General features: G+C 43.2%; 2 protein-coding genes and 1 pseudogene across 4 annotated transcripts in view; 2 read left to right on the forward strand and 1 right to left on the reverse strand.

Moving 5' to 3' along the window:
- The window catches only part of LOC308251452 (uncharacterized protein), a 98,731-nt gene that overhangs the window by 20,658 nt on the left and 55,215 nt on the right, over nucleotides 1-22,858 (forward strand). The window lies entirely within an intron of this gene.
- Nucleotides 11,320-11,995, reverse strand: LOC308251259 (small ribosomal subunit protein eS8-like; annotated as a pseudogene). The gene has a single exon. The product of its transcript is annotated as a small ribosomal subunit protein eS8-like (transcript).
- LOC308251453 (uncharacterized protein) lies at nucleotides 16,984-22,108 on the forward strand. Of its 2 annotated transcripts, none has more exons than XM_080674861.1 (3): nucleotides 16,984-17,107; nucleotides 17,504-17,564; nucleotides 18,401-22,108. In XM_080674861.1, exons 2-3 carry the CDS (start codon nucleotides 17,554-17,556, stop codon nucleotides 20,271-20,273), a joined length of 1,884 nt encoding a protein of 627 aa, XP_080530987.1. In that variant the 5' UTR covers nucleotides 16,984-17,107; nucleotides 17,504-17,553; the 3' UTR covers nucleotides 20,274-22,108. The 2 variants fall into 2 exon arrangements, with proteins under 2 accessions (XP_080530987.1, XP_080530988.1); XM_080674862.1 differs by having other exon boundaries at nucleotides 16,987-17,107; nucleotides 17,507-17,564.

Here is a 22,858-nt window from a genome sequence, read left to right on the forward strand (position 1 = left end):
AATAGACTTACGAGTCCAGGAAGCGCACAGAACTCCAAACAAAAGGAATCCAAAGAGGACCACACCAAGACACATCATAACTAAAATGCCAAGGGCAAAAGACAAAGAGAGAATATTAAAAGCAGCAAGAGAAAAACAGTTAGTTACCTACAAGGGAGTACCCATATGACTGTCAGCTGATTTCTCAACAGAAACTATGCAGGCCAGATGGGAATGGCAAGAAATATTCAAAGTGATGAATAGCAAGAACCTACAACCAAGATTACTCTACCCAGCAAAGCTATCATTCAGAATTGAAGGGCAGATAAAGAGCTTCACAGATAAGAAAAAGCTAAAGGAGTTCGTCACCACCAAACCAGTATTATATGAAATGCTGAAAGGTATTCTTTAAGAAGAGGAAGAAGAAGAAAAAGGTAAAGGTAAAAATTATGAACAACCAATACATATCTATCAACAAGTGAATCTAAAAATCAAGTGAGTAAAAAATCTGATGAACAGAATAAACTGGTGAATATAATAGAATCAGGGGCATAGAAAGGGAGTGGACTGACAGTTCAAAGGGGAAAGGGGTGTGGGGGGTGCAGGAAGAGACTGGACAAAAATCGTACACCCTTGGATGAGGACAGTTGTGGGGAGGTAAGGCCAGAGGGTGGGGTGGGAACCGGGTGGAGGGGAGTTATGGGGGAAAAAAGAGGAACAACTGTAATAATCTGAACAATAAAAATTTAGTAAATTAAAAAAAAAGTATAAAATATTTTCAACACAAGTGCCTCTCAGAGAAATAACATATTTTATTGTTACATTGCATGTAGTACATTATTGTTTGGCTTGTTTCTTTCCAGTGGGTAGGAATATTACAAGTTCCATTATTTTGACTGAGTGAAATGGATTTTTAGAGCTTAAACTGGAAGTGTTGAAGTATGATTAATAGTTTATAAAACAAATTCTTGCCATGGGAACAATAATTCATTAGCATATTTTTTAATGCAATAATAGATACTTGTGGATTTTCTTGTTGCGCTAGCAAAGTGTCTTACCATTTTAATACCTTCTTTACACATGAACACTGGGTTTAAGCCAGTTTGCTGATTGTTCCAACACTGGCTTTGAGTCACTTGAAACATCAGTGGTGGCCCAGAGCAACGTCAGGGGGAGCAGAGGTCTGAGGCCAGGTGCTTTAAGCTAAGGAAGCCCCCCACGCCCTTGAGCCTGCCAAGGGAAGTACTTGAAGGCCCACTGACCTTCTGGGGGAGCCTCCCCCTGCAGGTGTCCTACCTGCTCACACCCACCATGGAAGGAGCCTTTATAGTGAGAGAAGCTACAGCCCTGGAGAGCTGGGGAACTAGTGCACCTGCGTGAGGGGGTGATGCCCCTTCTGAGGTTTTAGTTGAGGTCCCCCTAGGCCTGTTTCTAGGCATTGGTTGAAGTTTTGCATCCAGGGTGTGGGTGCACATTGAGAAAATCTGGGAAAGTCAGGAGTGTGTGTCCTGGGGTAGGGATTGTGAGATTGGGAGTTCATTTGGGTCAGAACCTTACACTGAATCCAGCTGAGCACCCCCTCACTGTGAGCTGCAGCCTGAGAGAGGGAGCACGTCTGTTGGCGGTGGCATGGTGGGAACAGCACCTCATGTTAGACCCAAGAGGTTGGACCGGATCTGGGTTCAGCAGCATAGGTGCTTGAATTCTGGCTGGGAAGGAATTCAGAGCCAAGACTCAAAGTATAAGAGAACATTTATTTGGGAAATCACAGAGGTAGAAGAAGTAATTTTTAGAAGGCATGGGCTTAGGAAACAAGTTATAGAGGTAATGGAAGGGCCCTTGGCTCTTAGAAGTGAGAAAGGTAGCTGTTACAGGCCTGGGGGGATGGGTGGGTGAAGAGAGGGTGGGACATGCTCCCAGGAAGGAGAACAAGCTGGGTTCTCTGCCCTAGGGGTTTAAAGGTGGAGATTTTAAGGGAGGTCCCGGGGAAAATCTCAGAATATTCAGCAGCTTTCCAGATGTGTCCCTTCACGGTCTGGGTCTGCACCGATTGATTGGTTGTGGCCAGGGCCCAGGTCATCATTCAGTGCAGCTGGTCCTGAGGTCAGCCCTGCATCCCTTTTCTGGCTTTGCTGCTTTTCTGGGCCTGCAGGTAAAATAGAAGTGTGGCCTAGAGGTTATTTCTAGGGAGAAAAAGGTCTGGGCTCTAAACTGCATGGCAGCAATATGCTACGGGATGAAAGGTCACCCTGGGATGAGGTCCCAGCCTACAGTTGTCTGCTGCTAGGTATGACCTTCTGCCCCTGGCCCATTCTCCTTGCTCTGCTCATGTCTGTCTAACTGCCCAGCACATTTCCATTATTCCCCAGGGAGAGGGGGGTATTGGAGCTCCAGACTTCATTCCTGGGGTGGCTGCTCAGTTGTCCCTCCTCTGCTTCCCCAGGGACTGTAACACTCCAGGGGTTCTGTCTCAGCCGGGAGAGTGTAGAATGTAGAACCTTCTGAAAGTGGCTTTCCTCTGTCCTGTGGGAAGCAGGCTGCTCATCTGAGCTGAATCCAATGTATGTGTTTCTTTCCTTCAGAGCCTTTATCCACTCTGTAGGGAAGCCCTTTCACTCTAGTTTCCTTGAGAATGAAAATGTCAGGTGATTGAAAATACAAAGTAGGAAAAAAATAAGAGAGAAAGATACAAGATGAAAAAAGCAAGGAAATTTGTGAAAGCAAATAGTTTGTGTGTATTTTTTCCCCTTTTTGGCAAGAAAACCTCTAGATGTAAAATGAATATATTTAGGATTTCAGGCACTTTTTTTTTAAATCTTCATTCAAGGATATTTTTCCATTGATTTTTAGAGAGAGTGGGAGATAGAGGGGAAGACAGAGAAAAACACTTCAATTGGTTGCCTCCTGCAGAAGCCCTGACCAGGTCCCCAGCCGGTGAGGATCCTTCAACCAAGGTACATGCCCTTGACTGAATCCAACCCAGGACCCTTTGTTTCCCAGGCAGAAGCTCTATCCACTGATCCAAAACGGCTGGGGTTTGGATCATTTTTATTCTTTTAAATATATTCTTATTGATTTCAGAGAGGAAGGGAGAGGGAGAGAGAGATAGAGACATCAATGATGAGAAAGAATCATTGATTGGCTTCCTCCTGCATGTCTCTTACTGGGAATCAAACCCAAAATTCAGTTGTGTCCTGACTGGAAATCTAACCATGATCTCTTGGTTCATGGGTCAACACTCAACCACTGAGCCACACCTACCAGGCACATTTTTTATTTTTAGATCATTGTTTGGGTGGCATGTCTTTAGAGAACATGGACATTAGAAATGGTAACATGATTGAATTTGTATTGTAATTGTTGTGACAACTATTAAAACATTATGTAGCCTTAAGCCAGTTTGGCTCAATGGATGGAGCATTGGCTTGTGGACTGAAAGGTCCCAGGATCGATTCCGGTCAGCAGCACATACCTCAGTTGTGGGCTCCTCCCTGGCCCAGGCCCTTGTTGAAGCACCTGCAGGAGGCAACCAACCAATCGATGTGTTTCTCTCGCATCCATGTTTGTCTCTGTCTTTCCCTCTTCCACTCTCCCTTAAAAAAACAAGAAATTATGTAGTCCTAGCCATTTGGGTTCAGTGGATAGAGCATCAGTCTGTGGACTGAAGATCCTGGGTTTGATTCAGGTCATGGCACATGCCCCATTGTGGGCTTGATCCCCAGTAGGGATCGAGCAGGAGGCGGCTGATCAATGATTCTCTGTTATTATTGACTAGAGGTACGATGCACTAAATTCATGCAAGAAGCTCAGCCCTTGTAGCCCCGGCTTCATCCAGAAGGTCGTCTGGATGGTTGTTCTGCTATTCATTCTAATTAATATTAGCTCTTTATTATATAGGACTAGAGGCCCTGTGCATGAAATTCATACACTGGGGGGGTGGTGTCCCTCAGCCCAGCCTGCACCCTTGCCAATCTGGGACCCCACAGCGATTGGGCCTAAACCAGCAGTCGGACATCCCTTTCACAATCTGGGACTGCTGGCTCCCAACCGCTCGCCTGCCTGATTGCCCCTAACTGCTTCTGCCTGCCAGCCTGATCACCCCCTAACCGCTCCCCTCCCAGCCTGATAGACGCCTAACTGCTCTCCTTCTGGCATGATTGCCCCCAACTGCCCTCCCCTGCTGGCCCGGTCGCCCGCAACTGCCCTCCCTTCCAGGCCTGGTCGCCCCCAATTGCCCTCCCTTCCAGGCCCGGTTGCCCCTCCCCTGCTGGTCTGGTCGCCCCCAACTGCCCTTCCAGGCCCGGTTGCCCTCCCCTGCTGGTCTGGTCGCCCCCAACTGCCCTCCCCTGCAGGCCTGGTCACCTCCACCTGACCTCCCCTACAGGCCTGGTCCCCCCCAACTGCTCTTCCTCCCCTGCTGGCCTGGTTGCCCCTAACTGCCCTCCCCTGCTCGCCTGGCTGCCCACAACTGCCCTCCCCTGCCGGCCATCTTGTGGTGGCCATCTTGTGACCACATGAGGGCAGCCATCTTGTGCGAGTGCATGACAGTCAATTTGAATATTATCTCTTTATTATGTAGGATGCTTCTATCTCTCACTCTCCATCTCTGAAATCAATACAAAAATTTTTTTTAAAAAAATCTAAATTTCTGAAAATTCAATACATTTTATGTGCTAAACTTATTATTTAAAGGAATTTTACATTCTAGAATGGATTGTTAAGTACAAAATATAAAAAGAGTATGTAAATTTCTGCATTTATTTCCAATAAATCTGTAACATAGAAAGGTCCAACTTAAGGCTCACGGCCCACATACACTGATACATCCAGCAATTGTTCCTCCAATCCCCCCCAAATACAGTTTTGATCATTTCTAAGCAAATGTCCCACTGTATACCAAGTCTAGCCACTACTGCTGAATGCTCCACACCTTTGTGGTGGGCAGGGCCTCAGGAAGTCCTCAGGATGAGGCCAGCAGAGTTTATCAGATGAAAAAAGACCAAAATTTGACCATGTACAGGTGGTGCCTGTAAAGGAAAAACAGCCCCAGAATTAGAGCTGCACAACTCAGTCTGTGCCAGATTCTCCAGGAACCTGACCTCTGCAGGACAGGACCACTAAGTGTGAGGCAGGTGTGGCTCGGGGTCTCCCTTGAGGTGCCCGTCAGGCTTGGGGGAAGTTGGGTGGAGTGGCACTCAGCCTTGAGCACCCAACTCAGGCTGTCCTGGATTCTGCCCTCACCTCAGCATGGTGGAGCCACCAAGGTGGCTTGCTGCTGGGAGTCCTGAGGTGGGACTATGGCATCTCTCTTGAGGGGGAGGCACCAGTCAGGTCCACAGGAAACATTGGGGAATGATCCCTTCCCTGGAGGCACACAACTCGGTCACTGACACCTTAGAGTCTGCCTACACTCAGGCCCAGGCATTTGACTCCCCAGCAGAGCACAAGATCCACAGGGTTTTTCTTACCTTGTAATTAGCACTCGGAATATGCATTTTTTGATGGTTGCCTGCTGACAGCTTGAGCCTCAGTCACTCTTGTCCCTATTGCCTCCCAGTTGAAGAAGCTGATAAGAAAGCCTGGGTGGTGTCTCCTATAGAGCAGGCAGGTGATTCAAACCACAGAATCCCTGCCTGTGCAGAACTCTTGCCCAGGACCCATCTTCAAAGCCCCACATGACCACACCAGGCTCCATTTCTGGCTCTGACGCCAGGTCTCAGCTGCTTGAGAGGCCAGCCCAGCCCTCCTTTGAGACCTCTATGTGAGTCCTAAGGCTTTTCCTGCTCTCTTGGTGTGGGTGTGAGGGGTGATACACCAGCATCACTCTCATCCACACCTCTGCAGGTGAACACAACACTTGAACTTGCTGCCAGGAACAGCACATCCCAACATCCAGCTGTGTGGGTCTGTCTTCTGTTTCTCAGACTTGCTCACCTGTGGCTGCTGGGTGCCGGGCAGATGGTGCTGGAAGCTGTGCTGCCCCATGTGGCGTGGCTGAGCCTTTTGCGCCTCATTTCTATGTACCAGAGTGGGAGTTTTCATGCATTTCTAGGCAGATGGCAGGCAGAGTATGGTATTGGTCCCTCTGTAAAGTGGTCCTGGAATCATTTGCTCTGGCTCTGCTAGTTCAATAAATGTGTGACCAAAGATAGCAGGCTAATTTTTGAGTTGCTGATATTGTATGGCCCATGAGTGATGTTATAACTATCCAGATGGCCCTCGGGAGAAATGAGGTTCCCAACCCCGGCTCTGTAGAAAAAATAATTAGGGTTCTACCGGGAGCTTGTCTTACTCCTCCTCTCCCTGGACCTAAGACAAGAGAGGTTTTCCTATTTTGTCATTGCTCTACTGAATAGATCATTGTTTTTTCTGGCATCACAAGTGGTGAGTGGGAACCTTTCTCTGTTCCCTACACATAGACATCAGTGGGTATGATGTCTCTCTGGGAGCAGCATTTAGGGGAATTATGCTGTGGGCAGGTCCTATGCCTGGGATAGACTGTCCTGCTGCTGGAACTCACAGGAGAGCTCAGAAATGAAACCAGTTGGGAGAGGAGCCTCTAGAATAGCATCAAGTTCTTGGAGAAATCATTTTTGTAAGTTTTATGTTTTCAGATTGAAAAAAGTTTTTAACCTATTGGGATGACAATGGCTAGGAAAATTATATAAGATTCACGTGTATAATTTCATAACACATCATGTGTACATTGTATTGTGTGTTCCCCACTCAAAGTCTCCTTCCATCACCATTTAATCCTCTCCTTTACCCTCTTCTACCTCCTCACACCCCCTTTCCCTCTGGTAATCCCCATGCTGTTGTCTGAGTCTAAGAGTTTGTTTGTTTTGTTTAATTAATCCCTACCCCTTTTTTCATCCAGTCTCCTATCCCCCTTTTCCTCTGACAGCTGTCAGTCTGTTCTCTACATCTGAGTTTTTTTATACTTTGTTAGCTTTTTTTCTTCCTTAGATTCCACAGGTAAATGAAATCTTGTGATATTTGTGTTTTTCTTACTGGTTTATTCACTTAGCATAACGCTCTCCAGGTCCATCCGTGCTGTCATAGAGGGTAAGATTTCCTTCATTTTTATGGCTGAGTAATACTCAATTGAGTTCGACCATGGCTTTTTTATCCACTAATTTACTGATCAGCACTTGAGCTTCTTCCAAATTGGGGCTATTGCAAATAATGCTGCAATGAATGCAGGGTGCATATTTTCTTTTGAATGTCTTCAGTATAATCCCAGAAGTGAAATCACTGGGTTATGAGTCATTTGTATTTTTCAGTTTAGAGGAAACTCCATACTGACACTTGTCATTTATTGTGCCTTTATTGATGATAGCCATTCTGACAGGTGTGAGGTGAATTTTCAGTGTGCTTTTAATTTGCATTTTTTAAAAATGCAGGTGCCTGACTCCACTCCTGGATTCAGGAGGGACCCAGTAACTGCTTTTATTTTTTATTTTTAAAATATATTTTATTGATTTTAACAGAGAGGAAGGGAGAGGGATAGAGAGTTAGAAACATCGATCAGCTGCCTCCTGCACACCCCCTACTGAGGATGTGCCCGCAACTGAGGTATAGCCCCTTGACCGGAATCGAACCTGGGACTTTTCAGTCTGCAGGCCGTCGCTCTATCCACTGAGCCAAACTGCTTAGGGCTTATTTTGCATTTTTCATATGGGTATTGGCCACCTGTATGTCCTCTTTGGGGAAGTACCCTGTTTCCCCGAAAATAAGACAGTGTCTTATATTAATTTTTGCTCCCAAAGATGCGCTAGGTCTTATTTTAAGGGGATGTCTTATTTTTCCATGAAGAAGAATACGGTACACATTTATTGTTAAATGAAAATAAAGGAAATTTATTACCTGTATACGGTACGGGTAGTACAGTAGTTGTCAACACAAACCAGACAAACTGTGAATCCTACAGTATCAAGAATTTACTCATTTATTCAATGACAATCATGTCATCATCTTCTGGAACATCATAACAATGCAATTCCTGAATTTCCTGGTGAATTTCTTGTGACTCCATTTCTTTCAGAATCAGTGGACCAAATCTCTCATGTTTAGCAATAGCACTGTCTTTAAATGAGTACTTCTTGTCAAGGTAGCCTGCTCGCAGTGCATTTGCAATGCAACTGTCAGTGATTTTCTCCCATGAATTCTTCACCCAAGTCACAACTTCTTGCAGTTTAGGTTTCACAAAGTTTCCACGCTGATTTCTCTCCATTCTATTTTCAATGTAGTCATTAATTTCCATGCGCAAATTGTCTTTGAATGGCTTGTTTATTGCAATATCAAGAGTCTGGAGATAGGCCGTCATTCCTGCAGGAATCATTATCTGATCTATTTTTCTTTCATGAAGAAATGTCTTCATGTCTTTAGCGCGGTGAGTGCTGGCTGCATCCCAGACTAGCAGACCTCTTTGGCTCCCTCGCATAACAAGCGGCAGCATTAAATCGACCCACTTCCTCATAACTGCTTGTGTGGCCCAGGCTTTTTCAGTTTCAAGAATAAAAACGCCCAAAAACACGTTCAATCTTTTCCTTCTTGCCCTTAGAAATGATTAAAGGTGGGATTTTAGTGCCATCCAGACGAATTGCCAAAATACAGGAAACACGTGCACTTTCATAAGCAGTGGAGGGAATGTACGCTAAGGAGGCACCCCACTGTTCAATTGTTGTTTGAGATGATTGGCCCATAAACACTGCAGTTTCATCCATAGCAATCATGTTGGAAAGATTGTATTTAGAGAAGTCAGCATCATCAATAAAGGACTTGAATGCAAGTGCTCGCTTAATAACTTGAGTATCTTCCAACCTAAACAATGTTGTAGATCTTCTTAAAGACAGTTCACTTCGCTGAAGGAAATTATCCAGCCAGTGTTGTGATGCTTTGAAGTCTTCGGGGGCTATGTCAAACTGTGGTGCCATTGCAAGGGCAAATTCTTGAATCTGAGCCCTATTCACAAACCAAAGCCTTTGCTCTCCTGTCAACAACCCATTCACAGATCAGGTCTTCCAGCTCGGAAAATAATGGTTGCCGACCTGATCCACACTTGCGCTTTTTAGCATTTCCCTTGTCCACTTGTTCAATGAGGTTACCATACTCTGCTCGCCATTTTTGGACCAATCGGATACTCAACATCTTCTCTTTGCAGAAAGCAGTAAGATTTTGGCCCCAAGAGTCTTCCACGATTCCTTTCTTATACTCCACGGAGTAGCTTTTTCTTTTTGCGCTCATTTCTAGGGGTAAAAAAAAAGGAATTGGGGTATCAAGGTGGGGGGAGGAGGATCACTCAAAATGACACAGGGGGGATCAGAGGAGGGAATCAAAATGGCACAGGAGAATCAGAGGGGGGATTACCATTTTAGTAACCCCTTTTGATCCTCCTGTGTCATTTTGATTGCCCCCTCTGATCCTCCTGTGTCATTTTAAGTGATCCCCCTCCCCCTACCCCTGTGCCACTGAACACCTTCACCAGACATCTCCCCTACCCCTTTATCAGACATTTACCCCTTGGGGCCTGCCTGGGGACTGTCACTGGGCTTGCTGGGGCCTGAATCTGGGCTGGAGCAGGGTCTGCCACTGAGTGAGAACCTTCAGTCATCATGAAGGCAGCCGCGAGCATCAGGTAGTGTCACCAGAGACAGACCAGCACTCACCACCTTCGCTGCATCCTGTCCGCTCTAATCCTCCTGTTCTTCTACACGCATCTGCGAAAGTCTCCTCCTCTCTCCCGCCCCGCGCTCACCGCTCACTCCGACCTCCGCTCTGCCTCCACACAGCAGTGACATCAGGACTCCGCGTAACGTCACTGGTTGCTAGACGCCAGTCGGGGCGGCCCTAGTGACCAGTTTACGGTAAATTAATTTTCATTCTGAGACAGAGCCTGGGGGCCTTATTTTCGGGGGATGCCTTATATTTCACTCAGAAGGAAACCTGTAAGTAGGTCTTATTTTCGGAGGATGTTTTATTTTTGGGGAAACACGGCATCTATTCAGGTCCTTTGCCCATTTTTCTTTTTCTATTAGCTGTTTTCATTATTTTTTATTTCATTTTATTTTTAATTATTATTATTTTTAAATATATTTTATTAATTTTTTACAGAGAGGAGGAGAGAGGGACAGAGAGTCAGAAACATCAATGAGAGAGAAACATTGATCAGCTGTCTCCTGCACACCTCCTACTGGGGATGTGCCCGCAACCAAGGTACATGCCCTTGACTGGAATCAAACCTGGGACCCTTCAGTCCATAGGCCAACGCTCTATCCACTGAGCCAAACCAGTCAGGGCTATTTCATTTTTTAAATCTGCACCGACTGGTATGTTTTTTACTGAGTTTGAAGAGATAGCTGAGGCGGAGAGAGAGGCAGAGAAAAACATCTATTGGCTGACTCCCATTCACACCCCAGTTGGGTATCAAACACAAAACTGGGGCATGTGCCCTGATCGGGAACTGAACCCACTACTTTTTTAAAATTTTTATTTTATTTTGGTGTTTGGTTGTATAAATTCTTTTTTATTTTTTATTCTTTTTAAAAAATAAACCTTTATTGTTCAGATTATTGCAGTTGTTCTTCTTTTTTCCCCCATAACTCCCCTCCACCCGGTTCCCACCCCACCCTCTGCCCTTACCACCCCCCACTGTCCTCATCCATAGGTGTACGATTTTTGTCCAGTCTCTTCCCGCACCCCCACACCCCTTTCCCCCTGAGAATTGTCAGTCCACTCCCTTTCTATGCCCCTGATTCTATTATATTCACCAGTTTATTCTGTTCATCAGATTTTTTATTCACTTGATTTTTAGATTCACTTGCTGATAGATATGTATTTGTTGTTCATAATTTTTATCTTTACCTTTTTCTTCTTCTTCCTCTTCTTAAAGAATACCTTTCAGCATTTCATATAATACTGGTTTGGCAGTGATGAACTCCTTTAGCTTTTTCTTATCTGTGAAGCTCTTTATCTGCCCTTCCATTCTGAATGATAGCTTTGCTGGGTAGAGTAGTCTTGGTTGTAGGTTCTTGCTATTCATCACTTTGAATATTTCTTGCCACTCCCATCTGGCCTGCATAGTTTCTGTAGAGAAATCAGCCGACAGTCATATGGGTACTCCCTTGTAGATAACTGTTTTTCTCTTGCTGCTTTTAATATTCTCTCTTTGTCTTTTGCTCTTGGCATTTTAGTTATGATGTGTCTTGGTGTGGTCCTCTTTGGATTCCTTTTGTTTGGAGTTCTCTGCGCTTCCTGGATTTGTAAGTCTATTTCTTTCACCAGGTGGGGGAAGTTTTCTGTCATTATTTTTTCAAATAGATTTTATTTATTTTATTTTTTTTAGAATAAACACCTTTATTACATGAGCTAAGACAGGAGGGAAGAGGATTTACTTGCCTTTCCGGGCCTTGATTTTCCTCAAATAGAACTCCAGCTCCTTGCCCTCGAGCACATAGCCATCTGCTCGGCCACATTGGCCTGGTCTTGAAGCGATGCATGCAAGAAGCTTGCCCTGCTGGAACTGCTCCTCAAGAAGACTGCTGATTTTGGCATTCTTTTTTCTTTCATCATATTTCCTCTGAATTTTCTTTGATCATTTTTTGTTCAAAATCTCTTCCTCTTCAGGAGTCAGCTTGTCCCCCTTCTTGCGGCCCAGGCGCAGTGCATAGTGGGACTAGTACAACTGTCGGTACGGTGTGCTGTCAACAAGCACGATGCAGTTCTTTACTAGGGTCTTGGTGCAGACCAGTTTGTTGTTGGATGCATTGTAGACAACATCAATAATCCTTGTTTTGCATGCACAACACTCTGAGCCCCAGGAGAAGTTGCCCACGTCCAGCCTCAAGGCTTGGTACTTCTTGTTGCCTCCGCGCACTTGGACTGTATGTATGCGGCGGGGTCCAATCTTAGTGTTGGCAGCAGGGCGTCCCAGCTCATATTTTCGCTTCTTGTGATAGGACTTCATCTTGCCCCCGATCTTTCGGCGCTTATGCCAGTTGTCCTGAGAGATACCCATAGCTCGGCGCCGGCTGGAAAGAGAAAATGCAAAGAATCACCTTCAAATAGATTTTCAATATCTTGCTCTCTCTCTTCTTCTGGCACCCCCATAATTCAGATGTTGGTATGCTAGAAGTTGTCCCAGAGGCTCCTTACACTATCTTCATATTTTTGGATTCTTCTTTCTTTTTGCTTTTCTGGTTGGGTGTTTTTTGCTTCTTTGTATTTCAAATATTTGACTTGATTCTTGCGATCCTCTAGTCTGCTTTTGGATCTCTGTATATTATTTTTTATTTCAGTCAGTGTATGCTTAATTTCTAGTTGGTCCTTTTTCATATCCTCGAGGGTCCCACTAAATTTATCGGCGGTTTCTAGAAAATTATTGAAAAACCTTATAAACATGGTTTTGAGTTCTATATCCAGTCGTTTGCTTTCCTCCATTTCTGTCATTTGTGACCTGTTTCTTTGTCTCCACATTTTTGCTGCTTCCCTGTGTTGATAGAGTGGCTTTGTGTACTAGGTGCCCTATAGGGCCCAGTGGCTCAGCCTCCCCAGTTACCTGAGGTGGACACTCTTGGTGCACCCCTTTGTGGTCTGTGTGTACAGTCTTGTTGTAGTTAAGCCTTGATTGTTGTTGGTATCACTGGGAGGAATTGACCTCCAGGCCAATTGGCTGTGAGAATCAGCTGTGTCTATGCTGGGAGAACTTCTGTGCTGGAGACACCCTTATGAGACAAGACTTGCTTCAGTGGGGCTTTGGTGCTCCCTGAGTCTGCCCCCTGAGTGTGTCCCTTATGGATCTGAGGAGTTGTAATCTGGATGGTCCCACTCTGACCGCTGGGTACACTGGTTCTTGGATCTGCAAGGAGGTGCTAATTTAGTCTCTTCCTGAGGCCACCCAGCAGGAGCTACGGAGAGATCTGCAGATTCCTCTTCTTTGTTTGGGTTTTGGAGGTGCCCACATGAGGCCCAGCTGTGAAGCAATGCAAGCTGCTGTGGGGCCTTGGGCCTACTTTTGGATGTTCTAGGTCTCACTGACTCAGCTGCAGTTTGTTAGGTAATTTTAGAATGCAAAGGGCCAGGCCATTCATGTGCAAAGGCCTCTTGCACAGCTTGGATGGGGTGGGGTCTCAGGGAATCAACAGGGTGGAGCAAACATCTATGGCTGATCCTCAGCCCTGCCCTAACAGGCCTGGGTCTCAGTGTCCTATGGTAATCGCTGCAAGCACCTATGAGAGAAAGTCACCCTCGAGTTCCACCCGATGCCAGATAGTCCAGTTTCTCCCTGTATGGGTCTGGGTCCCCAGATTCTCACCTGGAAGTGGAGTTCAGAGCTGTTGGGAGCTTTTGTCTCCCTCCCAATTGAAAAAGCCAACCGCGTACTCAGTTGCCAGCCCTCCCCGCACGTGCGCCTCTGTACCTCTGCACTTTACTTCCGCAGCTCTTCTGAGTCTCAGTGTGCTTTTCTCTTTCCTTCTAGTTGTAGAATTTCCACTCAGCCAGCCTTCCTGTGGTCCTGGATGATGTCCATTTTGTCTTTTAGTTGTAGTTTTGAAGTGGTTGTGTGAAGCAGCAATTTCAGGTGTTTACCTATGCCACCATCTTTGTTTCTCCTCATATAAATTCTTTATAAAATTTGGGTAATAACCCCTTACCAGAGGTTTCATTGGTGAATATGTTCTCCCATTTGGTTGTTTGCCTTTTTATTTTGTTGATGGTTTCCTTTTAGTTTGATGTAGTACCATTTGTTTCTTTTTCCTTTTTTTTTTTTCCCCTCTTTCTCAGGGAGACCTATCAGAAGAAGTATTGCCAGGAGAAATGTCCACAATTTTATTGCCAGTTTTTTCGGCTAGGACTTTTATGGTTTTGAGTCTTACATTTAAGTCTTTTGTTCTTGTGTATGGTGTAAGATGTTGTTCTAGTTTCTTCTTCTTCTTCTTCCTTCTTCCTTCTTCCTTCTTCCTTCTTCCTTCTTCCTTCTTCCTTCTTCCTTCTTCTTCTTCTTCTTCTTCTTCTTCTTCTTCTTCTTCTTCTTCTTCTTCTTCCTCCTCCTCCTCCTCCTCCTCCTCCTCCTCCTCCTCCTCCTCCTCCTCCTCCTCCTCTTCTCCTTCTTCTTCTTCTTCTTCTTCTTCTTCTTCTTCTTCTTCTTCTTCCTCTTCCTCTTCCTCTTCCTCTTCCTCTTCCTCCTCCTCCTCCTCTTCCTCCTCCTCTTCTTCTTCTTCTTCTTCTTCTTCTTCTTCTTCTTCTTCTTCTTCTTCTTCTTCTTCCTCTTCTTCCTCCTCCTCCTCCTCCTCCTCCTCCTCCTCCTCCTCCTCCTTCTTTCTTTCTTCTTCTTCTTCTTCTTTCTTCTTCTTCTATTTTCCCAGGATCATTTATTGAATATACTATCATTGTTTCAGAAGACCAGAGAAAAACCAAGTGACGCCTTAGAGAAAAGAAGTGATACTGTTTGTTTACACCGGCGGACTTAGGGAATAACTTTCCAAATCTGTATAAAGTAACATGCAGGGGGCTTCTCTTTTATATCTTCCTGGGGTTTTTGTCCCACACATATGGATTATGCTTCTGGTCCTTTTCGTGGGCCAGTCTCCAGGCCATATCTGATTGTCTGGCCTGGTGCCAGTGTTAATAACCCTCCCTCTGGGGCAGTGCACTGTTCACAGTTTTATGCCCTCTGTAACAGGTTCTGCAAGACCAGTTTCTGGGAAAGAGGTAGTGACTTAATTATAGGTTATCAAAAATGTACACTGGGCTGGCTGGCATGGATTCAGATTGCTAGCACTCTTTCCCCCCCACCCCAAATATCATGGTTACATTGGAATTAGACCTTTAGCCTTCTCATCTTTACTTTATTATGTATTCTTGCCTCCTTTGTCAAGTATTCTGTGACCATAAAGGCATGGGTTTATTTCTGGGCTCTCTGTTCCGTTCCAGTGATTTATATGCTGTTTTTATGCCTGGACCATGCTGTTTTGATTACTATGGCCTGTACTACAGTTGGATATTAGGTAGTCTGATTCATTCACATTTGTTCTTCCTCAAGATTGCTGTTGCTATTCAGGGTGCTTTGTGGTTCTATATAAAATTGTTGAATATTTGTTCTAGTTATGTGAAATACACCATTGGTATCTTGATAGGAATTGCACTGAATCTTTAGATTGCTTTGGGTAGTATGGACATTTTAATGATTTTAATTTTTCCTCTCCATAAACACCATATATGCTGCTGCTGCTTATAGTTTACATTACAATTACAGTTTTCATTTAATTTTATTTTGCATTAGTTTCAGGTGTAGAACATAGTGTTTAGACAAATTTTACAGTTTTCTGCCTGATATTTTCAGTACCCCCAAGACCCCTTATGTATATTGGAATCATGTGCCACTTCAACATGAAAATATTGCAGATTTCAATACAGGCCCTTGTACATGCCAAGTCTTAAATTGTTCCTCAAGGTCCAGGCCCTGATTACAGTGTTACAATTCCGCCAGAAAGACTTCTTTTGAGTGTGATCTTACGATTTCAATATACGTGTCTGTGTGTCCTAAAAATCAGTATGAAGTAACCCTCAGGCTCATGAGTAGAGGACTTTTGAAGAGGGCTAAGTTGTCCTGTCTTGCTCATGCCTGAGATCTAACTGTAATGTCCTATCTCCATGAAATGAGAGAGGCAAAAGAAGGTCAAAATGAGTCACTAATAAATATTATGAAAACAAATGATCATTCATACTCCTCCACAAGAATATTTTCATTCATTCAGGTGTATCTGACTACTTCTAAGAATCTGGAGTACTTCTGGACAATATGGCCAAGTACATTCTTTTCAAAGTTGAATTTCCACACACTGCCTGGCCTCTCCTGTTTGGTGATGAGAATAGAAGAGAAAGCTACCAGGCCCTTACTGTATTCATAGTTATGAGTGTTCTCTCTTGGCCGCAACCAGCGCGGCTAGAGAGTAGATGAGTCCTGAGAAGGGGCGGCTGGATGTTGAGAAAAAGAAAGAGACAGACACAGAGACAGTAGGGAGAACTGGGACCAGGTGGGACACTGTTCTTGGATGGAGAGGCAGTGACCCAGAGCTAGTGCAGTGCGTTTATTATATACAGCAGGATACCAGAATATTTTACTACTATTTAAGACAAAGAAAATTATGTGAAGTCATTGTAAAAGATCAAGCTGCAATTCTTCATTCTTGTGGCTTCCCGTAATCGTCAGGCCTGACTGGACCCTGATAATTGCATCCCCACCTGGCACCTGGCTGAGCTTAGAAAATTACACCCACCCCCTGGTGCCTGAGCTAAAGGTCAGGACTGATGACATCCCTGCCTTTGGCAAAGTATGTCTACGGGACTGGCTTTGCTGACTCAGCTGACGACCCTTGGCTCAGGTGCTCCCTACAATAGTCATTAAAACTTTATGCAGACATGACAGTATGCTTCATGAACTGCTGCATCAAATGGTGGTTATAATGGAGATGCGTCTTCTCACAAGGAATTGATGGGCTTAAAATAGAAGTATTTTAATTTATTAATGTAGAAGTTATTCAAGGTGCTCTTTACCCTGACATTAGAGAGCAATGAAGACTTGAAGTGATCACAATAAAATCGTATCAATAAATTCCATGTGTTCATGAGGAACACATAGTCTTACAATCAAGTCATAGACTGAATGTTGGGGACCACATGTCCTACGTGAACTTCTTTTTAAAAAAATATATATTTTATTGATTTTTTACAGAGAGGAAGGGAGAGGGATAGAGAGTCAGAAACATTGATGAGAGAGAAACATCAATCACCTGCCTCCTGCACACTCCCTACTGGGGATGTGTCCACAACCAAGGTACATGCCCTTGACTGGAATCAAACCTGGGACCCTTTACTCTGCAGGCTGACGCTCTATCTATTGAACCAAACACTTTAGGGCCTATGTGAACTTCTTATGAATTATGTATAGATCCCCAGTGCTGTCTGTCTCACCCATTCTTCTATATGCATATGTGGGATGTTTTAGGACTCAGTGGCCTTTGAGGATGTTAATGTGGAGTTCACCATGGAGGAGTGGGCTTTCCTGGATCCAACCCAGAAGAAACTCTATGCAGATGTGATGCTGGAAACCCTCTGGAACCTGGCATCAGTAGGTAGTTATATCAAATTCTTTTTGTTAATATATTTTTATTGATTTTAGAGAGGAAGGAGAAAAAGAACAAGAGAAAAATCAATGATGAGAGAGAATCATGATTGGCTACCTCCTGTGCACCTCACACTGCAGATCTAGCCTACAAACCAGGCCTACTGGGAATTGACCTGTGACCTCCCAGTCCATAGGTTGATGGCCAACCACATAGTGACTCTGGCCTGCAACAACTTGTTACTTATTTAGTCAAATAGAAAACTAGTTCTTGTTGTTTCAAGAACTGAAATATGGAAAGGGAATACATTGGAAATTAAATTAGGAATGATCACAGCTCATTGTGTACCTAAAACCTAACCATTTTTAATATTATTTAATAATTTATAATGCTTTTTTTAGAAGAAAAATGTGAAGGCCATGACAGTGAAGATCAGTATGAAAATCATGGGATGAATCTTAGGTGAGTCGCATTGACATGAGAAAGCATAAAGAGCACCTTTTTGTGTTGTTTTTTTTTTTCAATATGTTTTTATATATTTGTTTTATTTATTTATATACTTAATTTAAAAATTTATTTCAGAGAGGTAGGGAGAGGGAGAATGAGAGACAAACATCAATGATGAGAGGGAATTATTGACGGCTGCCTCCTACATGTCCCACACTCAGAATCAAGCCCAGAACTTGGGCATGTTCCCTGACTGAGAATCAAACTGTGACCTCCTGGTTCAGAGGTCAGTGCTCAACCACTGAGCCACGCCAATGACGTGAAAATATGTTTTATTGATTTTAATATATGGAGGTGAGAGGGAGAAATATAAACATAAGTTGGCTATCTCCTGCATGCCCTGTACTGGGATTAAAAAGTCTGCAGTCTGGCCATGGTTTCTTTTGGGGCATTGAACTGGCAACTCCCTGAAGGGTGGGTCCATGCTGAACCACTGAGCCACAAAACATTCTTAAAAACAGGTAATCGAATTGTATCAGCCCAGTTTTAAATTTATTGACTCTTAGAATAATCTCATCAAAATGTTTTTTTTCTGAACTATGACCTAATATTTAGTGTATAAAAAATAATGACACTTGGAAACAATATAAAGAAGTACTATTAATGAATATTAGTGTTTTCATAATATCTGTGATTCAGCCTATTTCAGAGGTTTTAGGATATCCACTTTCAAAAATCAGAATGTACAGAAACCTTGGACTTTCTTTTAAAACAGTAAAAATGTTGTTGTCATGCTATTAATAAATATTACATCATTAACAGTATTAATAATATGCTTCTGATTTTTACAGCAGTCATATGGTAGAGAGACTCTGTACAAGGAAGGATGGTAGTTACAGCAGAGAAATCTTCAGCCAGACTCCAAATCATAATGAAAAGAAGGAAACTCCTACTGAAATAAAACAACCTAAATCCAGGTTGTGTAGGCAAACCTTCATGCGTTATTTATCCTTGAATAACCACCTGAGCTCTCACATTGGACCCAAACTATACCTGTGTCAGGAATATGAAGAAAACCCTTATAAATGTATGGAACCTGAGAAAGCTTTCAGGCATCACCAATATATTCAAAGCCATGAAGGCAGCCCCAGTGGGAAAGCTTTCCACTATTCAACTTCCCTTAGAAATCATGAAAGGATGCATATTGCTGGGAAACCGTATGAGTGTAAGCAATGTGGGAAAGGCTTTAGTCATCTCATTTACTTTAAACTTCACAAAAACACTCATAGTGGAGAGAAACCATATCAAAGTAAACAATGTGGCAAAGCTTTCTGTTCTCCCAAGTACTCTCAAGAAAATGAAAGAACATACAATGGAGAAAAGACTTATCAATGTAAGAAATCTGGTAAAGCTTTCAGTTCCACTTGTCTAAGAAATCATGAACGAACACATCCTGGTGAGAAACCTTATGAATATAAGGAATGTGGGAAAGTCTTCAGTTGGCTCAGCTCTCTTGAAACACATAAAAGAAGTCATGCCAGAAAGAAGCCTCATGAATGTAAGGAATGTGGTAAAACATTTTCTTATCCCTCTTTCCTTAGAATTCATGAAAGAACTCATACTGGGGAAAAACCCTATGAATGTAAGCTTTGTGATAAAGTTTTCTCTTATTCAACTTCCCTCCAATATCATAAAAGGACTCATACTGGGGAAAAACCCTATGAATGTAAGCAATGTGGGAAAGCCTTCAGTTCTCCCAGCTCTCTTGCAAGACATAAAAGAAGGCATGATGGAAAGAAGATTCATGAATGTAAGGAATGTGGTAAAATATTCCATCATCGCTATGCCCTGAGAAAACATGAAAAAGCCCATATTGGGACGAAACCCTATAAATGTAATCAATGTGGTAAAGATTTCAATATTCGATCTTCCCTCCGACGTCATGAAAGAATTCATACTGGGGAAAAACCCTATAAATGTGAGCATTGTGGCAAAACTTTCTTTGATCTAGGTGACCTCCAACGTCATGAAAGAATTCATACTGGGGTAAAACCCTATGAATGTGAGCATTGTGGTAAAGGTTTCTCTTATCCAGATTCCCTCCGAGATCATGAAAGAACTCATACTGGGGAAAAACCGTATGAATGTAAGCAATGTGGAAAAGCCTTCAGGTATCCAAAGTCCTGTCGAAGTCATGAAAGAATACACACTGGGAAAAAGCCCTATGTATGTCAGCAATGTGGTAAGCATTTTAGTTTTTCCACATCTCTTAGAAATCATGAAAAAATGCATACTGGGGAGAAACCCTATGAATGTAAGCAATGTAAGAAAACTTTCAGATATTCTGCTTCTCTTCGAAATCATGAAAGAATGCACACTGGGGAGAAAACCTATGGATGTACGGAATGTGAGAAAGCTTTCTTTTCTACCAAATGTCTTAGAGAACATGAAAAAACTCATTATGGAAAGAAGCCTCATGAATGCAATGACTGTGGTAAAACATTCCTTTATCCCTCTTTCCTTAGAAATCATGAAAGAATGCATACTGGGGAAAAACCCTATGAATGTAACAATTGTGGTAAAGCTTTCTCTTATTCAACTTCCCTCCGATGTCATGAAAGAACTCATAATAAGGAAAAACCCTATGAATGTAAGCCATGTGGGGAAAACTTTATTCATTCCAGTTCCCTTCAAATTCACAAAAACAGTGCAGAGAAATCATAATGAATGAAAGAACTCAGACTGAAAATAAGCCCTATCATATAAAGATTGTAGAAAAAGAATCCTAATTCGTTTTCTTTTTTTATCCTCACCTGAGGATATTTTTTTTGTTTGAGAGAGTGGAAATTAGAAAGACAGAGAGCAATATTGATGTGACAGAAACACATCAATTGTTTGCCTCCTGCACACACCCAGACATTTAAGTACACACAGTGGAAAAAAACTCTATAAATGGTAGGATTGTGGTAGAGCTTTCAGTTTTTCCAAGTCTCTTAGAAAGCATGGAAGAACGCATACTGGGGGGAAACCTTATGATGTAAGCAATGTGGGAAACCTTCAGTTGTATCACACATCTTGGAAGACATAAAAGAAGACATGATGGAAATAATCTTCAAGAGAGGGGCTGGCCTTGGGCCTGGGGTTGTAGGAGGAGGCACCAGGGTGGGGTGGGTTCTCCGTCCAGCCAGCTTCTGCCTTATTTTCCCAAGTCTCCAGTGTGGTGGGCTGCTGGGTGGTGGCTGCTGGGATGCCCGGGCCCAGGGAGGTGCCCAACCCATGTGCAGTGCACATCTGCTCCGGGAACTGAGCGCTTCACCTGATGTGCACCTGGCCTCTCAGTCCTGGCTCCGTTCAGTCCTGGCCGCTGGGCTCCTCTCTATCCTGCCTGGGCACATGGGGCAAATCTCCCCTTCTTGTGGGTCTCCTGCCTTGGCTCTGAAGGGCTGTGGGACCTGGAGCTGCTACAGTAGGCAGACCAGCCACCAACGTCCCACAGGCAGACCCGTGGCTATCATCACCAGGAAACCAACTTTGGAGAAAAACAATGAGATGTTTTGAATTTAGGCATGCCTAGTAGGAATGAAAGGATTTTTGAGTCTCCTTTCTTAGATGGATCCAAAGCAGATTACTAGAATACAGTGCCCTATTTTATACTGTATGGAGTGATAGCATAATTGCAAAAAAATCTTAAGTATATTACAAGGTTTTAGGGGGAACATATTTGTGCCTAGATTTAACTGAGTTACCCTGCTGGCACAAAATAAAATGAGTGACCGTGAAAAATGCAAAGTTGAGAGCCACTAATTTGGATTAATAAGTTAATAGAAATATTACTGTGATCTTATCACTGAATGAGGTCCATCAGGCAGGACATGAAAGACAGTTCCAGCCCTACAAAAGCTTAGATTGTAAAAAGTTACTATGGATCCCTAGCCATTTTTGCTCAGTGCATAGAGCGTTGGCCTGTGGACTAAAGGATCCCAGGTTTGATTCCAGCCAAGGGCACATGCCTGGGTTGCAGGCTCTATCCCTCCCAGTAGTGGACGTTCAGGAGGCAGCCAATCAATGATTCTCCCTCATCATTGATGTTTCTATCTCTCTCCCTCTATGAAGTCAATAAAAAATATTTTTTAAAAATTTACCATTGTTAAATTAATCTTGAGTAAATAATGACCAAACAATTCCTAATAAGACTAAAAATTCCTCCATTTTTACTTGCAAGTAGATTTGAGACTCATATTTAAAGATAATGTGGCCCTGGCCAGGGTTGCTCAGTGAATAGAGCATTGGCCTGGGGACAGAAGGGTACTAGGTTTAATTCTGATCTAGGGCACATGCCTGGGTTGGGGGCGTGCAGGAGGCAGCAGATCAATAATTCTCATCATTGATGTTTCTATCTCTCCCTCTTCCTTCATCTCTGAAATCAATAAAAATAGATTTTTTAAAAGTATGTCTCTGAGAGAATGAAATAAACTTTAAAGACAATTTGATTGTTTCTAAATTTTTAAGGGTGGGATTCATGAACTGACAATGTATGGAAATAAAATGAATAAGTAAATTGAGACAAAAATGCATGCAGTAAATTGTTCTTTTTTATTATTTTTTTTTCTTAAAACCTTCTTGGTTGATGCTAAGCTACCCCAGAGTTCTTGGATCTGTAGCAACAATTACATAGCTAAATCACTTTCAATCTGAGCAAATGCCTGCTTTGGTATTTCATGGATATGAATTCTACCATTCAGTAAAAAACTAAAAATGATCTGCCATGCCATAGGCCCAGACACGTCAATGACTTCAAAAAGGTGAAGGATTTTTAGTTAAGGTTTATTGTTTGCAAGCAGTGAAACCAACTCTGGCTAATTTAAGGAAGGCAGGCATTTCTCTGAAGTGGGGCAGATGAACACAGGCCCCTGAAAGGACCCAACAAGGGCAGCTCAAGTCCTGTCAGGGTCTGCCCTGGAATGGATCTGGGTTAACCAGGGTCTCCCTTGGCTCTACTGCCCACAGAGTTGAATTGCCCAGATCTCGTTAGTTCCAGGACCACCCCTCAGCCAGAGGAGGGGGAAGAGTATTGATAGATGTTCCCATTGAGACTTAATGCAGAGGTAGATGGTGGGTCCCCAACGAAAATAGAGTTATTGCCACAAAAGAAGAGAGAAGAGATATGGTGTGGGCAAAAACAAGAGCTATGTTCTACAGGTAGGAAATGAAATTATTTGTATTCGGGAGGCATCTTCCCTTCCCCTTTCACTTGCAGATGTGAATTAGAAAATGATGGGTGCTATTTGTATGGATTTATTATATTTCCT

This window comes from Plecotus auritus, assembly GCF_963455305.1.
Source record: "Plecotus auritus genome assembly, chromosome: 6".
NCBI classification, from domain to species: domain Eukaryota; kingdom Metazoa; phylum Chordata; class Mammalia; order Chiroptera; family Vespertilionidae; genus Plecotus; species Plecotus auritus.